Source organism: Xenopus laevis, chromosome 1S (assembly GCF_017654675.1).
Source record: "Xenopus laevis strain J_2021 chromosome 1S, Xenopus_laevis_v10.1, whole genome shotgun sequence".
Taxonomy (NCBI): Eukaryota; Metazoa; Chordata; class Amphibia; order Anura; family Pipidae; genus Xenopus; species Xenopus laevis.
This window is the reverse complement of record NC_054372.1, coordinates 4,995,116-5,018,345: the sequence shown is the minus strand read 5'-3', so window position 1 is coordinate 5,018,345 and position 23,230 is coordinate 4,995,116. Positions and strand designations below refer to the sequence as shown.

The 23,230-nt window shown below is 43.0% G+C and overlaps 2 protein-coding genes across 4 annotated transcripts in view; both read left to right on the top strand.

The window, feature by feature from the left end:
* slc4a11.S (solute carrier family 4 member 11 S homeolog) overlaps positions 1-3,859 on the top strand; it is a 96,652-nt gene extending 92,793 nt beyond the window's left edge. For both annotated transcript variants that reach the window (XM_041579353.1, XM_041579354.1), the window contains exon 20: positions 944-3,859. In XM_041579353.1, the coding sequence (XP_041435287.1) occupies positions 944-1,007 (64 nt within the window). In that variant the 3' untranslated portion in view covers positions 1,008-3,859. The remainder of the gene's footprint in view (positions 1-943) is intronic.
* Positions 3,860-21,081: 17,222 nt separating this feature from the next.
* Positions 21,082-23,230, top strand: part of htr7l.S (5-hydroxytryptamine (serotonin) receptor 7, adenylate cyclase-coupled like S homeolog) — a 35,928-nt gene continuing 33,779 nt past the window's right edge. Inside the window, exons 1-2 of one of the 2 annotated variants that reach the window (XM_018232576.2) lie at positions 21,082-21,345; positions 22,378-22,707. The gene's annotated coding sequence lies outside the window, so the exon portion shown is untranslated. Of the gene's footprint in view, positions 21,346-22,377; positions 22,708-23,011; positions 23,138-23,230 lie in introns of those variants that run through there. The other variant, XM_041572676.1, reaches the window with a different exon arrangement.

Below are 23,230 nucleotides of genomic sequence, written 5' to 3'. Positions count from 1 at the left end.
AGGGAATACCTATGCTGCCATAGTTTTGTGGGATCTTTCTGTACAGACTATGAGCAAACTTAGGGACTGTTCCTGCTGAATTGTGCTTAGTACAGGGAATACCTATGCTGCCATAGTTTTATGGGATCTCTTTGTACAGACTATGAGCAAATTTAAGGGGCTGTTCCTGCTGAATTGTGCTTCGTACAGTGAACACCTACAATCATATGAAAAAGTTTGGGAATGCCTCTTAATTCTTTGGAGTTTTGTTTATCATTGGCTGAGCTTTCACAGTAGCAACTTCCTTTTAATATATAACTTGCCTTATGGAAACAGTAGTATTTCAGTAGTGACATAAAGTTTATTGGATTAACAGAAAATATACAATGTGCATCATAACAAAATTAGACAGGTGCATAAATTTGGGCACCCCAACAGAGATATTACATCAATACTTAGTTACAAATGTAACAGCCTCTAGACGCCTCCTATAGCCTTTGATGAGTGTCTGGATTCTGGATGTGGCTATTTCTGACCATTGGTCCATACAAAATCTCTCCAGTTCAGTTAAATGTGATGGCTGCCGAGCATGGACAGTCTGCTTCAAATCATCCCATAGATTTTCCATGATATTCAAGTCGGGGGACTCCAGAATATTGTACTTGTCCCTCTGCATAAATGTCTTTGTAGATTTCCAACTGTGTTTAGGGTCATTGTCTTGTTGGAATATCCAAACAGAAGCACAATTTGCAATTGATCACCTTAAATACATTTTCTCATGATTGGACACACTACTCATGAGCCAATCAGCACATAGCATTTATTGGTGCAAGCAAACATGCAACTGGTTGCCATGGGTTACTAGAACGTGGTTACATACACAGCAGCTTGGCACCTGTGGGTAATAATTTGCTTGATGTCTCTTCTCCCAGACCCCCTCTAATGCCATTTGTTGTCTCTGCAGATACAACCTACTACCCAAAATAATCGAATCCAAATACCTGGACGCCATGGACGCAGAACATTAGGATTAAGCGGTTTTTGGGGGAAGGGGATGGATTTTTACATTTGAGGACTGGGAGCCTTTGCACCCCTGAGACTTTAATCTCCATATGAGGGAAGAAAAGACTGACCAAAGCGAAACCCAGAGATTTTACTCCCTTATATCCCGGGCCGAGCTTCCCGTCAACTGGAAACCCAAAGATCTCGATTGTTGTTTTTATACTGGAGCCGTCGCCTCGGGAATTCATTGTTTTTTTTTTTTTTACATATCTCGGAAATGAAAATTAAATGTGACTTGTGATAAACCAGGATTTATACGGTGAGGGGCCAAAGATCAGACTGTTTTTCTCTCCGGTGAACTTTGCAATATTTTCAGAGGATTCTATGGAATATTCTGGCTCTTGTATATCTCTCTCTATATACAGACATTTGACTTGCACCCCGGCAAACTGAAGGAGACTCGATATTTTGTATTGTACGCGTGATTTCTAAGTCAAGTCATCAGGAGGATCGGATCAATTCCCTTTTGTGATGAATGTTTTCTACCCGACCCTAATTTCTACTACCCAACCCAAATGTCTTCTACCCAACCCAAATGTCTTCTACCCAACCCAAATGTCTTCTACCCAACCCTACTGTCTACTACCCAACCAGAATGTCTACTTCCCAACCATACTGTCTTCTACCCAACCCGAATGTCTACTACCCAACCCGAATGTCTACTACCCAACCCAAAAGTCTTCTACCCAACACGAATGTCTACTACCCAACCCGAATGTCTACTACCCAACCCAAAAGTCTTCTACCCAACACGAATGTCTACTACCCAACCCGAATGTCTACTACCCAACCCGAATGTCTACTACCCAACCCAAAAGTCTTCTACCCAACCCGAATGTCTACTACCCAACCCGAATGTCTTCTACCCAACCCGAATGTCTTCTACCCAACCCGAATGTCTTCTACCCAACCCAAGAGTCTACTACCCAACCCGAATGTCTACTACCCAACCCGAATGTCTACTACCTAACCCAAAGTGCTCCGGTCAGCGCCCCCCCACTAGGGCAGCACATACAATAAGCTAGCCGACGCTCCTCTGCTTCCTGTTTTTTTTCTCTCTTCTTTTCGTTAAAATGTGTTTTAAAAATGACATTTTGGATTTGTGATTTTGCACACCAATATCTTGGCATGATGTAGTCACTCGGATACCAGCACCTTCTCTTCTTCTCAAGCCTAAAAAGCCCTTCTGCGTCCAATGTCGGCCGATGCTTCTTTATGTATAATGTTTATACATCACTAGTATAAGGTGGGTCACAATAGCTAGGGATATATATCTATATATGACCTCTTTCTGGAAGGCCACACTGCTAGCAATGCCTCTCACTTGTGTTCTACCAACTAGGATGTCAGCTCTGCTGCGGTTGAACTACACCTCCCAGCATGCCCTGCACAGTTGCAACACACTGGAGTTGTGGTTCAGCTACAGTTGGTGTATTGCAGTTTGGCTACTTCTGCTTTCTTTGAAAAGGAGATTTTATAGTGCAATGTTCATCAACAAAAAAACATTATGCCTATTCCGAAAATGATAGTAATTATTAGTGCAATGCACTTGGGTAAGGGCACCCCTTTATACAGCATAGGAAAGGCTACATGTTGTCAGCTCTGCAGGGAGAGCAGTGTTATCCCCTATTGAAGATTTGGGATTCTGTAGAGCTCGTGGGTGGGACCCTGGAAATACAGGGTGGAGCCTGTTCTTCCATTGTGTATAACTAGAGGGCAAGGCCTGTCACTATCATATCCTGTAGAGCTTATGGGTGGGGCCTAGAAATACAGGCAGGACCTAGTAATCATACAGTTATCCAAGGGCGGAGTTTATCCGTTTTAGCGCCTTGCCCTAAAAGCTATAGTTTATCTGTATTCAACAATTTCATTGTAGGGTTTTTTTTGTTTAACGCCTGTCTGATTAAGGCATTCTGCTGTTAATCTCTATTGTTTCTGAAATATTTAACCTTTCTTACCCGCTCCCCTCCGAACGTTCCTATGGAGGAAACCCAGGAGCCAGGGCTTTGACTGAAAACCTTCTGGTTGCTAGGGTCACATTCCATAGCAGTTCTAGGCCAGTTTTCTATTTCCCCTGGGACATGGCAGCAGCAATAGCGTTGAAAAGAAATAGGGCAAAAACGTTAACTGGATTCTTATTAATGTCAGTGTATTAAAAGTCAATTTATGGCTTAACTTCCCCTTTAGCCTCCAGCCGATATCTGATGTGAATTTTGCATGATGTATCCGTATAGGGGCTGAACTTGTTTTGTTTTCCAAAGAATGTGTGTAAATACTTCTGTGTTGATGTTAGGTCAGTTATATCAGACTTCTAGACAAACAGCTATTCCTTTGTCTATAAATATATATGTTTTCTAAAAGTGTTTGCTGTGCCTTCATAATTTGCATTGTATGTATGAAGTTTTCTGCACCAGTTTGGGGTCTGTTTTATTTTTTTATTTTTTTTTGTTTGTTGCCTTTCCTTATCGACTTTGAGCGTGCAGCAGTCTGTATGGATACTAAGTATCACTATAAATGTCTGACTTCCCTGAATCATTTAGGGTAAAAGTACAAATGTATAGTTGAACTATAGCCCCCATGGTGACCATAGGCTCAACTGGGATGATGGGAGTTGAAGTGTAACAGCATCAGAAGGAGCTGTAAGAGCCAGTGGAAGTCTGATGTCTGTAGAGGAACTGTGCATGCTCAACCTTGCTCTATGCTGCTTCATTTTGCTACAAATTGGGTCTGTTCTGTAAATATTTGAGATGTCGGCAATCAAAGGGAAGAGAGCACCACAGAAAATTCTATTAATAAAGAACGGTTTGGAAAAAAAAAACGTATTTGTCTGTGCTTTGTGTATATAAAAATATATATTCATATGACTGTGAAGCAACCGTGACACCTGCTGGCCATCTCGGACAACTGTCTCTAGTTAGCTGAAAATGAATGTCATGAGAAGAGAAAAGTCTGATGTTCTGAGATTTGTGAGATAGGGAAGAGTCATCGGACATTTCTCTGGTCCGTTCTTGACAGAGCAACATCACAAGATGTTCCTTTTCTGCAGAAATGAACGGCAGTCCTAAAGCACTGCGTCACTTGTCGGCGCTATATAAATAAATGATGATGATTACTGCTGTCTTCTACCCAGAAGGAAGTAGGGACAGTAATGTGTGTACCGGTTAATTCGCTCCCCATGAAAGCACCAGAAGTGACTACTTATGGTTTATCTATTCCAAAGATACGCTGCTTGAACTTGCTTTAGCCAATCCTTGGCACCATCATCCTGATCCAACACCATATTGACTTGAGTATTGTAGGCTGACATTATTTATATGATGGTCCAATAAGAAGATGCCTCGGGCCTTCAAAGGTAATGTTAAAGTTTTCTTGTTGGACATATTTTACCAGGATGCATAGTTCATTGGGTTCATTGGCGGATGTTGTGGTCCAGCGGCAATTGTACAAGCTCAGCCCCGGTGGGACCCCCCAGATCAGGTGCACGAAAGGCTTAAGCCAAAATAGTAGGACCTTGTTTGTGTCCATGTTGCCTTCCATCAGGCCACTCTTTACTTTCCCAGGATCTTTGTGTGGCCCCCACAGCTGGGCTTTCGCTGTTGGTTGGGCTTTTTGGACGGTGTCGAGGTTGGAGCGTAGGTTCTATCCGAGACTCACTCATCAGAAATGGTCCTGGCCAGTTTGGGTATTGGAATAGGTTCCTTTCCTAGTTTCTTGGCTTGAGTTTGTTCCTGAGCTGGGCAAGGACATGTAGAACTGTGTGCCAGAGTGTAGGGCCCGAGCCAAACGCAGAGTCACCGATTTCTAGATGCCAAACAACATTCTTTTTCATAACTTTGAACATCATTTTCGTTTTTTATTGGCAAGAAATTCAGAAACTATTGTGGGAAATGCAGTTCCATGTCTAAAAAGTAGATTGTGCTACACCAACTAGCCACGGTCGGCTTTACTTGGGCAAAAAGTAGAATTTTACCCTCCTTTGTATTTTGCAACCTTAACTACTACGTGATTAGAACTTCATTTGCGGTAAGTGCAAACATTGGAACATTTTGGGTTAGAAAAACTATTTTTTATAAACATTTCAGCATAACCTAAACTTTCTAAATTTGCCCAAATGTGAGCGTCATTTGTGGTCTGTAACAATGGACAGGGTGCAGAATTCCCAGCATATAAAAAAAAAAAGCCAAATAAGTAAAAAAATCCAGCCTGTGACCAAGTGCCCTTGAGGCACGAAACGCGTAAAGGCCACCCTCTGAGATGTTTCTTTTTGTGTAATAAAACGTTTAATTTGCATCTAGTTTGGAGTGAAGTCCAGTTTCTGTGCCAGCCTACAACTGATTTGGAAAGTCCCATGTCTCCCATTCACCCCAATACTAAATATGTATTGTTTTATGGAAATTCCTGACTCGTGTAGATGAAAAACTCCCAGCAGTGCAGCTCCAGAAATACTTCCATAATAAACCCAAAAATGCCCCTAACAGTCATTTTACCCCAGAAAACCAAATATTTTTGGAAAGCACATCTTCAAATAAATTTTAAATGGGTAAAATGTCTTTCTGTTCCAAACAACTTCACCTAAATGCATTGCTTTTGCTAAAAGTAGCAGTTTTTATGAAGACTAAACTGTCACTAGTAGAGAGAGAGAACGTGACAGTTTGATGATTCAATGCATACGATTGCCAAAGTATGTGCTATGTAGAGAGGCCAGAAATAGGGCCAAATAAACTTCATGTCTACAGCAAAAATAAACACATTACCTGCCTTTTGTCTACTTAAATGCCCCAAACAGCAAGTTGACCCCAGAAAACGATATATTTTGGAAATTACATAAGGAATTTAGAATAGGGATCAATCATTTCACCTCTGAAATATCAATTGCAAAGCTTAGCTAGCGATGCGCCCCCTGAGTCTAGGGGTACTCACTAGCTGCACATGCCTTTAATTGCACCAAATAGGATGTGGTATAAGTTGGTCATCGCAAAGTCTATTCTCAAATCTGAGCACTGCCCATGAGGAATGTATTGGAATAAGCCCAACACACAAGAAAAGACCGATGCAAAGCTTTGCGAATCTTTAAAGGGATACTGTCATGGGAAAAACATTTTTTTTTCAAGATGAATCAGTTAATCGAGCTGCTCCAGCAGAATTCTGCACTGAAATCCATTTCTCAAAACAGATTTTCTCTTATTCAGTTTTGAAATCTGACATGGGGCTAGACATATTGTCAATTTCCCAGTTGCCCCAAGTCATGTGACTTGTGCTCTGATAAACTTCAGTCACTCTTTACTGCTGTACTGCAAGTTGGAGTGATATCACCCCCTCCCTTCCCCCCCAGCAGCCAAACAACAGAACAATGGGAAGGTAACCAGATAGCAGCTCCCTAACACAAGATAACAGCTGCCTGGTAGATCTAAGAACAACACTCAATAGTAAAATCCAGGTCCCACTGAGACACATTCAGTTACATTGAGAAGGAAAAACAGCAGCCTGCCATAAAGCATTTCTCTCTTAAAGTGCAGGCACAAGTCACATGACCTGGGGCAGCTGGGAAACTGACAAAATGTCTAGCCCCATGTCAGATTTCAAAATTGAATATAAAAAAATCTGTTTGCTCTTTTGAGAAATGGATTTCAGTGCAGAATTCTGCTGGAGCAGCACAATTAACTGATGTGTTTTGAAAAAAACATGTTTTCAGATGACAGGATCCCTTTAAGGTTTTGTTGTTATTTTTATTTTACCAAATTTCCAAAATCAGGTGCATTTTACAGTTTCCTTCCCACTAGCTCATGGGTACTCGGCCAAAATGTTCTACTAAGCAAATTGATAATCCACTCCTAAGATACTCAATTAACTAATAGAAATAAATACATAAGACGAGATCCTCTGCACTTACCCATTATCAATACTACTAAGCAGTGATGGGCGAATAAATTCGGCAGGCGCAAATTCACGGCGAATTTCCGCGTTTCGCCACTGACGAATAAATTCGTGAAACTGTTCCGAAAATTTGCGGCGAAAAGTCCACCGCATCAAAAAATTGTGGGCGTGCGTCAGAAACCTGCACCAAGGAGTCTGATACTTTTGGGTATCAGACTCCTTGGTGCAGGTTTATTGTCTGTGAGAATTGTATTTAGCCCTGGTATAGGTGTCAATGGGCCCAGACATCCAGTAGAAAGTGCCAGGTTTCCTCTCTAATACAAACCCCATTGTAACTGCTCCAGTTCCTGAATGATTAATACAAACCTGCTGTAATTACTTGTCTACTAATCACCAGGGGTTCCCGTAAAGGATACGTAAACCTTTAAAATAAGTGAATGTACTTTTGCAATTTAAATTTGTTGTTTATTTTGTTTTGATTCCAAGATATTAAGGGATACATGTACTGTTAATATGAATGAATTGTGTTACAACAGCGCCACCTGCTGGTCAGTTTCCCACCAGTCTGACCAGCAAGTAGTCAAGGAAGTTGTCAGGAGAAAGAAAGAGGCTGATGTTCTTCTGCTTAGGAAAATAATAAGAAACCTTTCTCAAATCTTTCCTAAACAGAAGAACATCAGAGCAGGCTCTTTCTTTCTCCTGACAACTTCCTTGACTACTTGCTGGTCAGACTGGTGGGAAACTGACCAGCAGGTGGCGCTGTTGTAACAAAATTCATTCATATTAACTGTACATTTATCATTTAGGGTAAGGGCACACGCTAAGATTTGGGGAGATTTAGTCGCCCAGCGACAAATTGTCTCGTCTTTGGTAGACTAATCTCCCCGAAAAGCCTTTCCGCTGGCTAGAATGTAAATCGCCGGCGCCATGGCACTCAGAGAGCTTTGTTTTCTGAAGTCGCCCAAAGTTATTCACGAGGAAACTTCGGGCGACTTTGGAAAATGAAGCGATCTGAGTGCCATTCCCGCCAGAGATTTACATTCTAGCGGGTGGGAAGGCTTTTCTGAGAGATTAGTCTCCCGAAGACGAGACAATCTGTCTAAATCTCCCCGAATCTTAATTACCCTTAATATCTTGGAATCAAAATAAATAATGAATGTAAATTACAAAAATGCTTAGAATACCCCCCCATATCCATTTTACATTCACTAGTTTTAAAGGTTTACTTATCCTTTAATGTTAGGAAAACTATTCCACTCGACCTCCCACTTCTAAGCAATTTGTCTCTTTCCATTTTTTGATTCTGACTCTTGAAACCATGTAGCAGAAGTCAGTCCTCCTCCAGGTATAGGATTAGATGGTTTCTGCTACATTGTTCTAGGAGTCAAAACCAGCAGTGCAGAGATTATAAAAAGCCAGCCAGCCACTGTTTGGAATAACAATTACATTTAAGCCCACTGAGCAGTTTTGTTGTGTTGTAGTGCGCACATTGGGGGTGCAGAGGCAAGCACCCAGCACCCAGTTTACAGATAACCAAGCAGATATACTCAAGTACAAGGTTCTGCTTCTAGAGCAGGAGAAATGACACTGTAATACCTCAGACTGGCCACTGGGTGGCAACCTTGCATTTATGTTTACACCATGTTACACGATTGTAATAAAAAATATACACACATATGAATGACATTATACATGGCCGCACTTTACAGCTGAGACAATGGCCAGACAGCTTCCTAGCCCATAAGGCTAGCAATCTATTTATTAAACTAACTCCTTTCTTATTATAAGTTGAGAGTCTGGTGGAACATTATTATTAGATAACATTTCAAGGGCAAGTTAGACAGTTACATGCTACGTGGGGATGCTGGGATTTGTAGTTCTGCAACAGTGGATGGTTGTAAATTTGTTCTAGCATTAGAGAGATTAGAGAAAGAACCTTTAACTTTGCCTTTATTTGGCTGCAAACATCCCGGGCCCCTCCAACTGATCTTGCTCAGCTTCAGACGGTTCCGCACCGCAGCCCTGGGAAATGCACTGGGGGTCGTTCCAGGATTAATGTGGCAGAAAGGGAAACCCATGGGTGAAGTTCTGGGTGGGTTAATGAACGCTGCAACTTTTATAAGAGATGAAGAAAACACAATGTCCCACAAGAAGCAATTCCTGCCGACCCCCCTTATTCTTTTCTCTGCTCTGAGCTTAAAGGAGGTGTTGGCTCCTCACAACCGATTCCTGGGGTACAAACATCTCCCTCCCAGGAAATTATTACCTTGAACTTGATGGAAGAATGTCTTTTTTTCAGCTGCAGCTGTCTCCATCTCATCGACTGTCACTATCTAGTCCATCTTGCCCTGTGGTCTACATCTTGCCTTACTGTCATCTTATTCTCCTGTCACCATCATACTCTACTGTCTCCATCTCACTCTACTTTCTTGATCTCACTCTACTTTCTTGATCTCACTCTACTGTCTCCATCTAACTCTACTGTCGCCATCTTATTCTCCTGTCACCATCTCACTCTATTATCTCCATCTTACCCTACTTTCTCGATCTCACTCTACTGTCTCCATCTCGCTCTACTGCCACCATCTTATTCTACTGTCTCCATCTTATTCTCCTGTCACCATCATACTCTACTGTCTCCATCTCACTCTACTTTCTCGATCTCACTCTACTGTCACCATCTTATTCTACTGTCTCCATCTTATTCTACTGTCACCATCTCACTCTACCGTCTCCATCTCGCTCTGTCATATCTCACTCTACTGTCTCCATCTCACTCTACTGTCTCCATCTCACTCTACTGTCTCCATCTCACTCTACTGTCACCATCTCACTCTACTGTCACCATCTCACTCTACTGTCTCCATCTCGCTCTACTGTCTACATCTGACTCTACTGTCACCATCTCTCTACTGTCTCCATCTTACTTTACTGTCTCCATCTCACTCTACTGTCTCCATCTCTCTACTGTCTCCATCTTATAATAGTGTCACCATTTCACTCTACTGTCTCCATCTCACTATACTGTCTCCATCTCACTCTACTGTCTCCATCTCACTCTACTGTCTCCATCTTATCCTAGTGTCACCATCTCACTCTACTGTCTCCATCTTATCCTAGTGTCACTATCTCACTCTACTGTTTCCATCCCACTCTACTGTCACCATCTTATCCTAGTGTCACTATCTCACTCTACTGTCTCCATCTCACTCTACTGTCTCCATCTTACTCTACTGTCTCCATTTTATCCTAGTGTCACCATCTTAATCTACTGTCTCCATCTCACTCTACTCTCACCATCTAACTCTACTGTCTCCATCTTATCCTAATGTCTCCATCATATCCTAGTGTCATTATCTCACTCTACTGTCTCCATCTCACTCTACTGTCTCCATCGTATCCTAGTGTCACCATCTCACTCTACTGTCACCATCTCACTCTACTGTTTCCATCTCACTCTACTGTCTCTATCTCACTCTACTGTCTCCATCTTATCCTAGTCTCACCATCCCACTCTACTGTCTCCATCTCACTCTACTGTCGCCATCTTACCCTAGTGTCACCATCTCACTCTACTGTCTCCATCTTATCCTATTGTCACCATCTCACACTACTGTCTCTATCTCACTCTACTGTCTCCATCTCACTCTACTGTCTCCATAGTATCCTACTGTCACCATCTTGCTCTACTTTCTTGTCCTACTGTCTACAACTTTTCCTACTATTACCATCTTGTCCTATTATCACAATTTTACCCTATCATCTCCATCTTGTCCAACTGTCATCATCTTGTCCTACTGTCACAGTCTGACCCTACTGTCTGCATTTTTCTTCCTGTTTCCATCTTGTCCAACGGTCACCATCTTGCACTCCTCTCTCCATCTTATGTCTCCACAAGACTGAAATTAGGGGTAGGTGGGAGAGTTAACTGCCTGTGATGCACTTATGGGAAAGGGCTCAGTTCCAAATAAAAAGAATAGAATAACATATCATATTGGGAGTGACTGAGTCTACACGTTCCTGTTGGTGTGTGTGAGTGGCAGAAGGGAACAAGAGTGTAGGTGGGTGATGGATGAGAAGCATATGGTGGGGAGAGGTGCCCTTCTAACTTCAGCTTCATGGGAAGTCATCTAATTCCTTGTACTTATGGTGTCTAGTCTAAGTAACCCATAGCAACCAAATAGGTGCTTCCTGCTGGCTGGTTGCTAGGGGTAACTACATTAACCCATTGGAGTGTCAGCCTTTGGGATGAACCTACTCAATTCAGGGAGATGTTTAAAAAATCACAAAAACACACATTCTACATAAATTAAACCCTTTAGAAGCAGAGCAAAAGGAAAGACTCTGTGACCCTTTGAAAATGAATCAGATACAGAAATGTATGAGAATAAGTCCCCAGCACAACAGCCATAGATACAGTAGAATTAATGGCGGCCCACTCACAGCACAAAGTGTAAATCCTTCATATACTTCACGAGTCTAAATATAATTCCCTAATAAATGATCTACAATATGAAAAGCAGCATTTTAGTGGCTGTTCCTGCTGGACCTGAAATGATTTCCACTCTATGGGTAATATGGGAAGGGATATATATATATAAAATACTGTATATTTCTTATTGTAGAGACTGATTGGGAGGATTCAGGACTGGCAGACTGGAATAAACTGACCCAAAACACAAGACACACAGAATCATGTGATGCCCAAATATCTTGTGACTCAGACCCGAATGTTTAATCACCAAGAGAAGAACAAATCTGAATTATTAACAGACACAGTGATGGTGGGGGGCAGTGGGGGGCAGCGTGTGTGGTGTCACATGAGGTGAATGTGAGTGAATACGGGCTTCTTAGATTAGGGCCTCAGGACACACAATCAATGGGGTTTGAAATAAAATATATGACAGGGTTATGTATGAACAGTGCTTGGGGGGTCAGGGTGGCACCCCCAGTAATGATGTTATGAAATGTAGGTTATGCCATACACTATAATCTTCTGTATCATGTGCCCCTGCTTGAACCTCAGTATATACAAGTCTGGCACCCGAGTATTTCATTGCACAGTCTGGCACCCAAGCATTTCACTGGGCCAGTGTATACTCCATAGTGGTTTAATTCCTTGTCTACAAGTAACTGCTAGTGGTTTATGTGCCAGTATCATAACCAGCTCAATACATAGGGGTTTGGCTGAATTGTCTGGGAGTTCGTTTGCAGACTCGTTAGTTTGCTGTGTAGGCTCTGCACTTAGCGGCCATTGCACTTGGGAGTCAGTTCAAAATCCTTGCGGCAGTGTCATGGCCCAGGATTCATCTCTCTGTTGTCCTCCTTGTGTTGTATGGGGCCACATATTGGGAATAGAAATCAAGTGAAATAATTATGTTACCTGGGAAACCGGCTCCTGAGAGATGAGCAGAATGTAGATGGTTGGAATACATTGGTGTCAATATGGCAGTGACAAACACATTGGCTCTGTCTATAAAGAAGGCAGTAACCCTTCCAACACTTTCACGTTGCATTCAGTGGTCTTTGGTGATGCCACAACCCTACAGAATTGAGGGAGAGAGCAGCCATGGAATTGGACCCCACATAAAGTTAGAGTTTAAAACTATTTTGGCAAAAACTGCCAGCCTTCCCTAATCATCGCATGCATAGGCGTGCCCCCATAGAGTTATGCACCGAGAGTTCACAGACTTTGCCTTTAATGTCATAAGATCTCAAACTGACCCACATCATCTGTGCTGTTTGGAGCGGATAATGATAATTTGTTAGTCAACATGTATAACCCCCAGGGATTACGGGGTATTAGCAGCCACGAGCCTGCTGGTTGTTAGTCCATAGCCGTTAGATTTAGAAGCTGAGTCGGAAGAAGAAGAATTAATCTGTGTAATAAGATCATTCATTGGGATGGATTTCTCTAGGGGCTCACCTGGGAGTAAAGTGCAATGAACTGTAGGAAAGATGACAGAGAGACAGATAGACTTATACAGTAGATAGTGTGAGAGCAAGAGATAGATGACAGATACAGTGAAACTTTACTCTTTACTAGATAGACCAGGGACATCATGTAACTCATCAAAATTCTCTCTATTTTATACTTAGTTTTATTAGTTCTAAAGCCCCTTCACTAAGCCTGAAGATCAGACATCAATGTAGGGTAAGGCTTCTGTCCCAGTGTTCTCCAGCTCAGCACTACTTGAGGGCCATAGAAGTTTCTAGGGTCTATAAACAGTTCTCCTCAGGACCACTGCCTCAAAAAAAATTCACAATTAGGGATTTGTTGTTCTAGATGCCTACAGAACTTATTGGGTTGGCTGGTTCTGCGCAATCTCTGGTTGATGCTCCACTCTAACCTGAGGCTTCCCAAGCTGCTGGGGACAGGCCGATACATTTCCAGGGTGACTACCAGCCCAACTCATCGATCTTCATAGAGATATGAAAGTAAGCTAAAGCCTAATGAACAGCAGAGAATAGAGAGTGGGCTACTACACAAACCTAGAGGTACAAGAGGCCTTGAAAATCAACATCTTGATTGCCATTGTTGCCCTCTGTAGTTCCTGGGATCTTTTCTGACCCATCACACATTTTCAGTGTACACTGGGCCCACTGTAGGTATTCACTGGGTGACTGGTAGTGAATGGAATCACCAACTGGTTGATGATGTTACAATGGAGAACTGAGACACTTTATGAATGTGACCTGGTAACAAGGACTTAGCATGTCACTAAAGCAGACGTAAGACTATAATACATAATTGTTGGTGGGGTGGAGTACTTTTTAATAAAATCAATAATATTAACATACTTGTCAATGCTTTAAAATGAAAATCGTGATGTTTTTCACCCTGATCCACCCTGGCTATACACATATATTTCTTCTGGTCCATCCCCTGTCCTCTGCTGTTTTGGTTGAAGCTCACTCTTTTCGCAGCCTGTTTTCCTAGTATAGTTAGGACAGTTGGCAAATGTTCTGTTTAAAGGGATATATACAGAGTTATCCTTACAACAGATGTATCTAGGATAAATAATGGATCAAAGATATAGTAGGACAAAATTACAACACTAGGACAACATTGAGACAATAGAAAGACACAAAGACAGTAGAACAAGATGACAACAGTAGATTAAGACAGAGACAAACGAGTAAAATGAAGACAGTAGGACAAGATGAAGACAGTAGGACAAGATGGAGACGCTAGGGCAATGTGGAGACAGTAGGGCAATGTGGAGACAGTAGGACAATATGGAGACAGTAGGACAAGATGGAGTCAGTAGGGCAAGATGGAGACAGTAGGACAAGATGGAGTCAGTAGGGCAGGATGGAGACAGTAGGACAAGATGGAGTCAGTAGGGCAAGATGGAGACAGTAGGGCAAGATGGAGACAGTAGGGCAAGATGGAGACAGTAGGGCAGGATGGAGACAGTAGGGCAATATGGAGACAGTAGGGTAAGATCGAGACAGTAGGGTAAGATGGAGACAATAGGACAAGATGGAGATAGTAGGGTAAGATGGAGACAGTAGGGTAAGATGGAGACAATAGGACAAGATGGAGATAGTAGGGTAAGATGGAGACTGTTGTGCATGGTAAAGATAATAGGACATGATGGGACAGTAGGGCAAGATGGAGACAGTAGGGCAGGATGGAAACAGTAGGGCAAGATGGAGACAGTAGGGCAAGATGGAAGCAGTAGGGCAGGATAGAAACAGTAGGGCAATATGGAGACAGTAGGGCAAGATGGAGACAGTAGGACAGGATGGAGATAGTAGGGCAAGATGAGACAGTGGGACAAGATGGAGACAGTAGAGCAAGATGGAAGCAGTAGGGCAAGATGGAGACAGTGGGACAAGATGGAGACAGTAGGGCAAGATGGAAGCAGTAGGGCAAGATGGAGACAGTAGGGCAAGATGGAAGCAGTAGGGCAGGATAGAAACAGTAGGGCAAGATAGAAATAGTAGGGCAAGATGGAGACTGTTATGCATGGTAAAGACAATAGGACATGATGGGACAGTAGGACACAATGGAGACAGTAGGACAGGATGGAAACAGTAGGGCAGGATGGAGATAGGGCAAGATGGAGACTGTTGTGCATGGTAGAGACAATAGGACATGGTGGGACAGTAGGGCAAGAGGGAGACAGTTGGGATAGAAGGAGACAGTAACGCAAGGTGTTTCTCCCTCTACTCAACAATGACAACGTTAGTAATCACACCCGATCTATATGTTCGTTGACAGCAGAGAGCTGCATTGTTGGGCCCAAGGATACAGACTCCCCCGGCAGCAAAGATGTTACCAGGCTCCGACTATGGACAAATAATGCACTTAACCCTTTCAGTAATTCTTCCTAAAGCTGTTCAGTCACAATAAATTACTCCGATTATTGCATCTCATCTCATCATAGATTGTATTCCCCAGGAACACTGATGACAGTTCATCATTTATTTATAACATTCGTGTCTCCAGTGGTAAATCATTGATATTTTACTTCTGCAAGATGTGGAATAGCAGGTATAGTAGGGAGAGATGGTGCCTATAGTAACAGTGGATAATAGTCTCTGGGAAGGGAGTATGACTGTGGGATAGCAGGTATAGTAGGGAGAGATGGTGCCTATAGTAACAGTGGATAATAGTCTCTGGGAAGGGAGTGTGACTGTGGGATAGCAGGTATAGTAGGGAGAGATGGTGCCTATAGTAACAGTGGATAATAGTCTCTGGGAAGGGAGTGCGACTGTGGGATAGAAGGTATAGTAGAGAGAGATGGTGTCTATAGTAACAGTGGGATAATAGTCTCTGGGAAGGGAGTGTGACTGTGGGATAGCAGGTATAGTAGGGAGAGATGGTGCCTATAGTAACAGTGGATAATAGTCTCTGGGAAGGGAGTGTGACTGTGGATAGCAGGTATATAGTAGGGAGAGATGGTGCCTATAGTACAGTGGATAATAGTCTCTGGGAAGGGAGTGTGACTGTGGGATAGCAGGTATAGTAGGAGAGATGGTGCCTATAGTAACAGTGGATAATGGTCTCTGGGAAGGGAGTGTGACTGTGGGATAGCAGGTATAGTAGGGAGAGATGGTGCCTATAGTAACAGTGGATAATAGTCTCTGGGAAGGGAGTGTGACTGTGGGATAGCAGGTATAGTAGGGAGAGATGGTGCCTATAGTAACAGTGGATAATAGTCTCTGGGAAGGGAGTGTGACTGTGGGATAGCAGGTATAGTAGGGAGAGATGGTGTCTATAGTAACAGTGGGATAATAGTCTCTGGGAAGGGAGTGTGACTGTGGGATAACAGGTATAGTAGGGAGAGATGGTGCCTATAGTAACAGTGGAAAATAGTCTCTGGGAAGGGAGTGTGACTGTGGGATAGCAGGTATAGTAGGGAGAGATGGTGTCTATAGTAACAGTGGATAATAGTCTCTGGGAAGGGAGTGTGACTGTGGGATAGCAGGTATACAGTAAAACTATGGTACATAGGTATTCCCTGTACTAAGCACAATTCAGCAGGAACAGTCCCTAAGTTTGCTCATAGTCTGTAAAAGATCCTCCCAAATTTCGGAGCATGACAGTCTAGAAGGGAAATCCATTCATTGATTAAACTGCACTCGTAGTCTTTCCAGTCTGATATAGATTTTTAAATATTCCCGGTAGACTGGGTCAGATCACTTGCAGGAGGGAAGATTTAATTACAGACAAGAGCAGTAATGAGCACAGTCACTAGTTACAATCACAGATTAATTACCTGAAGGAATAGAAAACACTTTGTGGCCCGACCAATATAACGACATCAGGGGGTGACAATGATACAAGTGAATGAATGTGAATAGAATAAGGTTTGTGCAGATTTACAGGGGTCTCGGCTGAGAGATACTCAGTGCTCTCATATATATCCGCAAGGATTCTACTGTAGTGCAAACTCTGCCCACTGGGGGACACTCTTGTATTGCCCATGGTTATGATTTCAGTTTCCCCTGGATTCAGCCTCCTACTGCAAGTCATGTCTCAAATTATACGTTTGCAGACAAGGAAGAGTCTCTGTGCAAATACTGGAATTTTGTTTTCAGTCACCAGTCTGGCTCTTCCCATTGGGATAAATGGCCTGGGATCTGGCACTTTAACACTGTTTTCTTAGGGGGAAAAAAACTAACTCTGCAAAAATCCCTATTCACACGAAAACCTGTACAGAAGAGACAAGGGAAAGTAAACGCAGAGCTCGGAGAATTAAACAAATGACTATGTCCCAGGTGCCCCAAAGCTCCATTATCCCTGGCACCTCTGACTGTTATATAATTGTATTAATGGGACCCAGATATTTATATTTCAAGCCATTACCTCCTCTTTGCTTTGAGAAACCCATTATCCAGAATGATCTGGAATACAGCAGTGGCATTCCCCTTGGAACCATACCTATCCAGCTCTTCAGCACTACTCTATTGTAATGCTATACACACTACTCCACAGTTACAGCATGGTGTAGTGGCAGGGGCTGTAACTGTGGAGTAGTGTGTATAGTAAGGTAAGCTGGTGTTAGTGGCAGGGGCTGTAACTGTGGAGTAGTGTGTATAGTATGGCAAGCTGGTGTTAGTGACGGGGCTGTAACTGTGGAGTAGTGTGTATAGTAAATTAAGCTGGTGTTAGTGGCAGGGGCTGTAACTGTGGAGTAGTGTGTATAGTAAATTAAGCTGGTGTTAGTGGCAGGGGCTGTAACTGTGGAGTAGTGTGTATAGTAAATTAAGCTGGTGTTAGTGGCAGGGGCTGTAACTGTGGAGTAGTGTGTATAGTAAATTAAGCTGGTGTTAGTGGCAGGGACTGTAACTGTGGAGTAGTGTATATAGTAAGTTAAGCTGGTGTTAGTGGCAGGGGCTGTAACTGTGGAGTAGTGTGTATAGTATGGCAAGCTGGTGTTAGTGACGGGGCTGTAACTGTGGAGTAGTGTGTATAGTAAATTAAGCTGGTGTTAGTGGCAGGGGCTGTAATTGTGGAGTAGTGTGTATAGTAAGGCAAGCTGATGTTAGTGGCAGGGACTGTAACTGTGGAGTAGTGTGTATAGTAAGGCAAGCTGGTGTTAGTAACAGGGCTGTAACTGTGGAGTAGTGTGTATAGTAAATTAAGCTGGTGTTAGTGGCAGGGGCTGTAACTGTGGAGTAGTGTGTATAGTAAATTAAGCTGGTGTTAGTGGCAGGGGCTGTAACTGTGGAGTAGTGTGTATAGTAAATGAAGCTGGTGTTAGTGGCAGGGGCTGGAACTGTGGAGTAGTGTGTATAGTAAATGAAGCTGGTGTTAGTGGCAGGGGCTGTAACTGTGGAGTAGTGTGTATAGTAAGGCAAGCTGGTGTTAGTGGCAGGGGCTGTAACTGTGGAGTAGTGTGTATAGTAAGGCAAGCTGGTGTTAGTGGCAGGGGCTGTAACTGTGGAGTAGTGTGTATAGTAAGGCAAGCTGGTGTTAGTGGCAGGGGCTGTAACTGTGGAGTAGTGTGTATAAAGGCAAGCTGGTGTTAGTGGCAGGGCTGTAACTGTGGAGTAGTGTGTATAGTAAGGCAAGCTGGTGTTAGTGGCAGGGGCTGTAACTGTGGAGTAGTGTGTATAGTAAGGCAAGCTGGTGTTAGTGGCAGGGGCTGTAACTGTTTTACTCTGAGCCCTTTCCCCACAAATGACAGCACAGAATCAATAACTTAAGCAGAACATGACATTTTTGGATAGATTTTAGACTGCAAGCTCTTCTACCTGACTGTTTGGCCCCACTGCACAACTGTGTAACTCATACCTTATCAATACGCACCATTATGTTCTCATTCTGCTGTGCAAAAAGCCGCTGGATGTAAAGGGTAACTATGTATCTGTGGCATTTCCCTCAATGACAATCAATTCTAAGGCAGGAAATATAAAGTGGAGAGAAAACAGGACCGTACAAATTGTACTGAGGCAGAACTAGCTGGTTACAATCCAACATCTACTTAAAGCAAAGTTGAGAGCTTATAGATATGTAAATGCAAATGGGAAGCTGCCAAACTCTCCCACCCCCCAATAATGTGTTTTCCCTTCCCCCGGGAGCCCCTCTACCTCTATAACTGGGTACAGGGCAATCGCTGGGCCCCAACAACTCACTATGACATTCGCTTTGGGTAATGTCGCTTTGCTGCACTTGCCTGATCCTGCCCAAACTGCAGCAACTCCATTCACACGTCTCTACAGGGAACACCCAGCAGGATCATACTTTAAAGACTTTAAAGACTTTTTTTAGGAAATTGAATAAAATCAGTAGATTGTGACATCACTGAGCAACGTTTCGCAGGAAACAGGTTACAGATTATTTAAGGTATTTGCACTATTTGTGACCAGTGTAAATTTCATGGCTTCCTCTTTGTATTTGTTGAGTAATTAAGTTTAATGATTAGTTGCTGGATTATTAATATTATATTACCGTGTTCCTTACTCACAGGGGAGACTTAAAATATCACAATAACAGACTTTGGCTAAAAACATATTGACTGTCGCTGCTTTTTCTCCTGATTCCTGGATACGTTTTCTTTATAAACATGTGATGTGCCTTTTCCAAGGAGAGGTGAGTGTGTGAGCGCAGCAACAACCAGGCCGATTTCTGACAGTTTATCTGCACTGACTGTCAGCCTTGGTGAGTGCAGATCCAGATAATAAAAGTCTTCAGCTTCTGCCATGTCTGAATGCTCTGAAATCTCTGTTATTGGGGGAATAAAATAAGGAGCGAGTGCTTGGCCCCTGCAGAGGAACATCTGTATGTGTCTATTTGCCAAATCACGCCACAACCCACAGCAGCCAATCAGGATAAAGTTTTAATCAGTCCCTTACATTTAAGGAAATGAAAGCACAGATGTGATTGGTTGCTATACCCCTGCGCTTCTGCATCGTGGCACCTATTTTAGCAAATTGTGATCTCTCCCCAGCACCCCGTGTCCTCGTTCCTACTGAATGCACAAGGTCAAGGTGCTAAAATCTATTATTATATTATTGAGCTTCCTATGTACACATGCTGCTTTGTGTAGATACCCTAAAAGACAGTAGAAAATAGATAATTAGATTGTAAGCTCTTGTAAACGCTGCAACCCTTTTATAAACTTGAGAGTGCTGTGTTACTTGCTGGCACTATGTAATAAAATGATGGATGATGATATACATATATATTTATTAGCGATGCACCTAATCCACACAGAATACCGATCCAAATCCAAATCTTAATTTGCATATGCAAATTAGGGGTGGAAAGGGGAAAACATTTTTACTTCCTTGTTTTGTGAACAAAAAGTTACGTGATTTCCCTCCCCGTCCCTAATTTGCATATGCAAATTGGGATTCGGATTCAGTTCAGTTGGGCAGAAGGATTCAGCAAATCCGAATCCTGCTGAAAAAGGCTGAATCTTGAACCGAATCGTAGATTCGGTGCATTCATAATATATATATATATATATACAGGTATTGGTTATCCAGGAAACCAGTTATCTAGAAAGCTCTGAATTACGGAAAGGTCATCTCCCTTAGACCCACTTTTATCCAAATAATCTAAATTGTAAAAATGATTTCCTTTTTCTGTGTAATAATAAAACAGTCGCTTGTACTTGATCCCAACTAAGATATAATTAATCCTTATTGGAAGCAAAACCAGCCTATTGGGTTTATTTCATGTTTATATGATTTTCTAGTAGACTTAAGGCATGAAGAGCTAAATTACAGAAAGATCCGTTATCCGGAAAACCCCAGGTCCCGAGCATTCTGGATAACAGGTCCCATACCTGCATATATATAAATATAAAGTTTGTAAAAAATGCTGTTGCACTCTAGGGTCTTTTATAAAAAATTTAAAGACTTTATTTGTATTGACGTTTCGACCCTCACTAGGTCTTTATCAAGATGTATAAATGTATATTATACACACACACACATAGCAATGGCAGCTTGTGACCCTCTAATTCCCAGCTGTGCCTGAAAGGAGGTGCCTGAGTGATCCCACAGCTGTGTGTCAGGCAGGGAAGCTTTATATTTAGCACCCAGTGGGATGAACACACACACACACACACATATACACAAACACACATATACACAAACACACATATATACACACATATACACACACACACACACACACACACACACACACACACAGACAGACACACACACACACAGACAGACACATACAGTCACACACACACACACACACACAGACACACACACATACAGTCACACACATACACACACACACACACACACTGGTGCTGGGGACTGGGAAACACACAGTAAATCAAACCTCTTGCTTCTAATCTGCACAAGGAATTAGATCCAGCTTGGGGGTTAACTCCTCGCACTCCTCCCTGCACTAAGGCTGCTCCGCTGTTTCACTGGTTAAAGTGACAGTCACACCAACTGGGGCAGCACAAACAACTGGCGGCCAGAGACAGTGACAGAGAGACACAGGTAATGTGTGTGCGTGAGTGTAAGGAAGAGAGAGAGAGACAGAGAGAGAGAGAGAGAGACAGCGAGAGAGAGAGCAACATTCACTTTGAGTTGATAGACAGTATGAAAGGGAAATAAAGAGTAAGAATCACAGTAAATGAGGTGTGTGGGTGAGACTGTGTGTGTTTGTCAGAAGGAGACGGTGTCATGTGACATATCTAATGAGTCTGTGTGACTATTTGGGGAGAAACAAGAAATAGTTGAGAAAAGAAAGAATGGGAGAAGAAGAAATACAAAATGTGAGAAGGAAGAGATTGAGAGTGAGTGAGTGACTGAGTGAGTGAGTGAGTGAGTGAGTGAGTGCTGAGCAACGGAGAAGAAAGAACAAGTGGAAGCAGTGAAAGTGAGACTAGAGGAATGCAGGTGAATGAATCATATAATGTGAGAGTAGAATATTGGATGAGAGCGAGTGGAGAGAGAAGGTAGTAGGGAGTGGAGAGAGAAGGTAGTAGAGGAGTGGAGAGAGAAGGTAGCAGGAGTGGAGAGAGAAGGTAGCAGGGAGTGGAGAGAGAAGGTAGCAGGGAGTGGAGAGAGAAGGTAGCAGGGAGTGGAGAGAGAAGGTAGCAGGGAGTGGAGAGAGAAGGTAGCAGGGAGTAGAAAGAGAAGGTAGCAGGGAGTGGTGAGAGAAGGTAGCAGGGAGTAGAGAGAGAAGGTCGCAGGGAGAAGAGAGAGAAGGTCGCAGGGAGTTGAGAGAGAAGGTAGCAGGGAGTGCTGAATTAGGGACCGATGAACAAAAGGTATGAACTGAGAGTGATGGTGGGAAAGGAGAAACAATGATAAAGAAAGAGAGAGGGAGAATAAGTGAGAGAGTTACGGAAAGAGAGAGGACAAAGAAGGAGGGAAGGATTGAATGTGGAATGTGGGGGGGTAGGGAGGAAAGAGGGGGATGTGGGGTGTCTCCTGCTGGGGTGGGCTGCAGTGTTTCAGTGGCAGAAGATAAGAAGTGTCAGGATCTGGTGCAATGACTGAGCTTTAATTCCTTGTTCCCTGTAGATGGTGTAAAGGCTGGTACTTCCACACACAGAGTAACTGAAGTGTAAGAGGGGAGGAGGAGGAGGAGGAGGAGGAGGAGGAGGACGGTGACTTTGTCGGCTGATCTGAACATGAACCCACTCCAGCCACTTCAAGTTACACTGGTGTCTGTGCACAGGGCTAAGACTAGGGGGTCCCCCTTGTACCCCAACCCTTTGTACAGCCTGGGGCAGCTGCCCATGTCTGAAGCTTCATGATGTCCTGATGCTGGAGAATCTGGAGCAGAGAAGATGTCTGGGAACGAGACCAAGAGCATTTGGTGCCACTTATTTGCCAGTGTTCCTACAAAAGGTAAAAATCTGTGCGTCTGTGTATATGTAAATATTCTCTAGATCAGGCTCCTCTAATACAAACAGGGACTTTGGGTTTATGAGCAGCACTTACTGTATCATTCCAGACTATAATCCACCTTGGGCTTTATGTCGATTTCTCAGCCCAGGGGGAGAGGGGCACAAATGGAAATCAATGTGCTGATGTTTGTTTTGAGCTGCTCGGCTGTAAATAATGAATATGTGACAGTCACGAAATCCCAAACCCCCGTCAGTTAAAGATCTGCAGATTGGAATATCCTCTAGAAGGGCACACGGCCGACCCCTGGGAAGGAAGAGATCTCGTGTCTCCACTGGGACCTGACACAGGACTTTTAAATGCTGCAAAATAGTCTGAGCTTTCAATGTGTCCCATGGCCTGGAGATGATTTCTTAGGAAAACCAAGTCCCATGTGAGTTGTTACAGGGGGAAATAAAAATAGAACAAATGATTGTTTTCTTTAGAGGAATTCATGAGTAATCATAATGGGGAGAACTATAGCCCT